At 46.2% G+C, this 4,160-nt stretch overlaps 1 protein-coding gene across 1 annotated transcript; it reads left to right on the top strand.

Annotated features, from left to right (window-relative positions):
- The first annotated feature begins 476 nt into the window (after nt 1-476).
- Nucleotides 477-3,165, top strand: LOC109486788 (homeobox protein vent1-like). The gene is made up of 4 exons (XM_019790678.1): nt 477-956; nt 1,325-1,508; nt 1,878-2,074; nt 2,428-3,165. The coding sequence occupies exons 1-4, from the start codon at nt 777-779 to the stop codon at nt 2,890-2,892; spliced, it is 1,026 nt and encodes a 341-aa protein (XP_019646237.1). The 5' UTR covers nt 477-776; the 3' UTR covers nt 2,893-3,165.
- The last annotated feature ends 995 nt before the right edge of the window (nt 3,166-4,160 follow it).

A 4,160-nucleotide genomic window follows, 5' to 3' on the forward strand; every position in this document is an offset into this window, starting at 1 on the left:
TATTTACATGCTCCGTGAAAAGTTAACTTTCTTTTCAGATACATTTTTTGCATGAAGATATAGATAAATTTGATAATTTTTGGTCCCACGAAAAGACTTAAGCGGTTGTCTATTTAAAGTATCAACACAGTGAGTCCATGTTCTGTACAGATTTTTGACGCACATGAAGAAAAAAATACTTTTCAAAACTATCTTCTACATGATAGAAGAGATATGTAACTGTGACGGCTTTAGTGCAAAGTGTTGTCTGATAGAAGAGAAAGATCGTCTGCTAGACCTGTCAGTCAAGACAACGCCGGAAGCCAAAGCCAAGGTGGTTTGTCTCTCCGCCCCGGCGCCCTTACAACAACAAAGGGCGGGGCGCTCGCGGGGGGTGGGGGGAGCCTTGCATGTTCATAATGACCTTGATTAGTCGGCCTCTTTCAAGATGACGCCCCGTTGCCCGGGTGACAAAAGTTTTCGTTTGAAGTCCCATAATCGTTTGGAATGGATGAGGGCGACCACAGGGAGGTGGGGCATTGTCTTAATCAGGTAAACTGTTATGAAGCCCGATATTTAGCGCCCTGGTTTTCAGAGAAAAAAGGCAGCCGCCTTCTTTGAACAACAATCATTTCGAATTTACGTGATAAAACAATTAGTCAACTTCTAAAACCCACTCGTATAGCTGCCAGGTTTCATTCAGGCACTTGGACGTCGGACTAGACGCAGCTCTTGTTGGTCTCATCTCGCTAGAATTTCTTTTACCAAAGTTCTAGGAGGTACGGCATAGAGCCTAGATGGCAGGGAATCACATCTTCTCTATCGAGAGGCTGGCTCAGAGTAGCCGGGTCCAGGAGAAGGAGGACACGGCGTGTGACAGCGAGGTGGCCCGGATAACCTCCTCCAGCTCGCCGGTTCAGGTGCGGCGCCACGTCCCCGTCTTGCCACAGCCGACACAACCGTCCTTTTATCATAGGGTAAGCCAAGATCGCAACTCGTTTCTTAAATAAGGGTGGAAAAAGAAAAAGTAACTTTCCTTATTTGCTTTCTTTCGTCATCTGTATGTTCGCTATCGCTGTAAGGGTCCGATCACAGGGTACGTCGAACGACAGTAAATTATATGATCCCAAACTGAATTTGGGATAGTCATGCGTGTGTCCTGCAAATAACGTTCAGTAGTATTGTCACGGGAAAGACAGTCTAAAAAAAATCCTTGTTGGCGGTTGGTTCTGTCACAGCCTGATTGAAAATCCCACGGCATCAAAATAGATGGACAATATTATGCGACTGCGTCGTAAGTTAAATTTGACCAATTTCAACGTGTGTTTCTTTATCCTTTATACAGGCTCGGGCAATGAAGAAGCCAAGTTCCCGCGTGGCCCTGACCAAAGTGACGGCTGCGAAGGCCAGTTCCCCGAGTATCTCCCCCGACTCTCGCCGGACAGAGCAGGCCGGGTGCCGGGCAGTTCCCGCCGACTCCACGTCAGAGCAGACGTCGGACGGAGACAACACCAGCGATGTTGAGAACGGTATGAACCACCGATGTACTTCTTTCCTAACATATTCTACTCGCCAGACCTCGCCAGACAGATGCTAGGCTTGCTTTGAACGTTTTAGGCTTTCGATTTTGTCATTTTTTGTTGTACATACCAATAAAAGATACAGGCCAATATGCCAGCAGAAAGCTAAACCAACAAAACGCCTACAGATCGTCCAAACCAAGCCTTCCCTCTGCTTGGAGAGTAACATATTCTATATGTTTCTTCACACGTACGCGTACTTAGATCGTCTAGTCCACTTGTAACTATTTCTAGGTTAATTTTGGCCCATCGCCCATTTGGTCTTTCTTTCTATCTGTTCTGTTCCGTTTTTTAAATATTGGTGCCGTTGATTTTCAGAGCGATACTCCTCACACACCCCGGACGGAGACTCCCCGGGCCCCGAGCGTGTTCCCTCGCGGGAGAGCAAGAAGCTGCGCACGGCGTTCTCCAACCACCAGGTGCACGAGCTGGAGAAACGGTTTAGCACGCAGAAGTACCTGTCTGCCTCGGACAGAGAGGAGCTGGCCCACGCACTGGACCTCACAGATGCACAGGTACGGTCCAACAGTTCTACCCTCGTTTTTAATCTAGAGGCATTTGAAACATAAGCAACAGGTGCATCGAACCCCCTCTATATAGATGTTTTGTCGCCATGCCGTTTCAAATGCTGTACAACTCCGGCATTTGATTGGCGGAAAGGTTAAGCCAATCAATTTGAAGGATATATATAGACACGACACATACGCAACAGTTATATACTAGTAGTGTGTTTAGTACATGTAGATGCATCAAGCCTCCTTGGTAGATGTTTGGTCACCATGTACAATGCATTTGATTGGTGGAAAGGTTGAGCAAATCAATTTGAAGGAAATGCAAGCTTGTAAACATTGATGTTTGTCCTCCGCAGGTGAAGACGTGGTTCCAGAATCGGCGGATGAAGTGGAAGCGGCAGGTACAGGACGCAGAGAGCGAGGCGCGGCGGTTCGGCATGTACGGCCCCCACCACCACCCGCACCTGGCGTTCTTCCCGTCCCTGGGCGTCACCCTGGCGGGACTCACCCCCAACATGCTCGGGCACAGCGGTCACGGTCTCCCGCCTACGCCAGTCGTCCATCCCGCTGGACCCGTACAACATCACTACGGACAGGGTTATCACCCTTACACGGTCCCCGTGTCTTCTCTGCACCACCCATCTGCACCTGTACCCCCGACACACGCCGTACCCGGCCAGATGCTGCCCCCAGGATACCGCGGTCAGCCCTGCCACACCTGGGGGGACCCCACTCACCAGCCGCCCGGCTGCGGGGCACCTAACTCACCCCAGGAACCATTGAGACACAACCCAGGACTTCTCAACGTAGGCGTGCATTGACATGTTTATCCTCAAACCTCCTCAGTTATCTGAATGTTTATAACTGGAGAAAATGTATATATAATAGCGATTTTCTTATGAGTCATGACATAGCCAACATATTTTGGACAATAACTTTCTCTATACCGAATGCCCCAAGTAGTTGTAACTTGATTTTCCTGTCCTAAGACAATTATCCTATACAAGATTTCAACAGGAATGTCTGCGACATCGTTGTACTGTGTTTGGTTGTATTCAAAGAAAGATGTATTTTTCTATTCCTATGTATATAATAAATATTGGTATTACCTAATATATGACTGTCTCTCGCTTTCTAATAAGAATGCTTTAATAAGGGTCATAATAAAGATGAAGTTCAGTGTAACGTGGAAAGACTGGACCATGAATAATACAAAAAAGTCCAGGTCGTTTATATAAAAAAGGAGTAAAAATAGAAAACAATTTTAATCGAAAAGTTTTATGTCCGATGCACACAGTTACTTTTTACTTACTTTTTACACTTACATTTTACTTACTAGTACCTTGCGCCCTCCTCTTAATTATAATGAGATAAAGGGCTGGCCTAGGTGTACTTCAACGAGTCATCTTGTATATATTTGTATATTGAAATAAAGATGATTTTAACCCCCCCCCGCTTGTCTCTAACGCTTAGGAAAATAGAGTCATATGGCAAGGTGTCGGAATATTCAAGATTCGCCAAAAGATATAAAAAATGAATCCACCGAAGCGACAAAAGTAAATGGATTACTGCCTGACTTCACACGTCACATGGTTGACAACTCACGCGTCCGCTAAAGATTCGCGACGGGGTGGGAAGCTTTCGGCTCCTTGGTCGAAGGCAAGTTGTATGTTTCATCAGGGGTTTCATCTAGTCTCTACCTGGATTCGGGCTAGAACGGTTAGAACGAAAAAAAAAATAGAACTTATGCCGGGGGAGTTGGTCCGCGCTAAGACAGTAAGAGAATACTTCGTCGCAAACTCTAAGCACAGACCAACTAGTCTGGCATATTTTGTCTATTTGGCCAGTTTCTACTCTTTCCAACCGCTTCCCGAATCCTGGTAGAGGCTACAATTCAACATTGAAACTACACGCGGTGTCCGCCAAACTGCCAGAGAAATGATGTACTGAAAGTTATTTGGATGAATCAGTGAAAAAAATAGACAGGTCAGAGGAAACAGCTCTATTTATGACGTAATTATTCTTTGAGATTGGCATTTGGGAAACGCCTGTCTCGTAAAATCACGAGACCTCGCGAGATTTCACCAAA

This window comes from Branchiostoma belcheri, unplaced genomic scaffold, assembly GCF_001625305.1.
Source record: "Branchiostoma belcheri isolate BF01 breed outbred unplaced genomic scaffold, Haploidv18h27 scaffold83, whole genome shotgun sequence".
In the NCBI taxonomy this organism is placed as follows: domain Eukaryota; kingdom Metazoa; phylum Chordata; class Leptocardii; order Amphioxiformes; family Branchiostomatidae; genus Branchiostoma; species Branchiostoma belcheri.

What these genes read in the sequence shown, in the direction of transcription:
- LOC109486788 (XM_019790678.1), top strand. Translation starts at nt 777, where the DNA reads ATGGCAGGGAATCACATCTTCTCTATCGAGAGGCTGGCTCAGAGTAGC. An exon ending in AACCGTCCTTTTATCATAGG is followed by an intron (nt 957 to 1,324) that starts GTAAGCCAAGAT and finishes TCCTTTATACAG; the next exon opens with GCTCGGGCAATGAAGAAGCC. An exon ending in TGGACCTCACAGATGCACAG is followed by an intron (nt 2,075 to 2,427) that starts GTACGGTCCAAC and finishes TGTCCTCCGCAG; the next exon opens with GTGAAGACGTGGTTCCAGAA.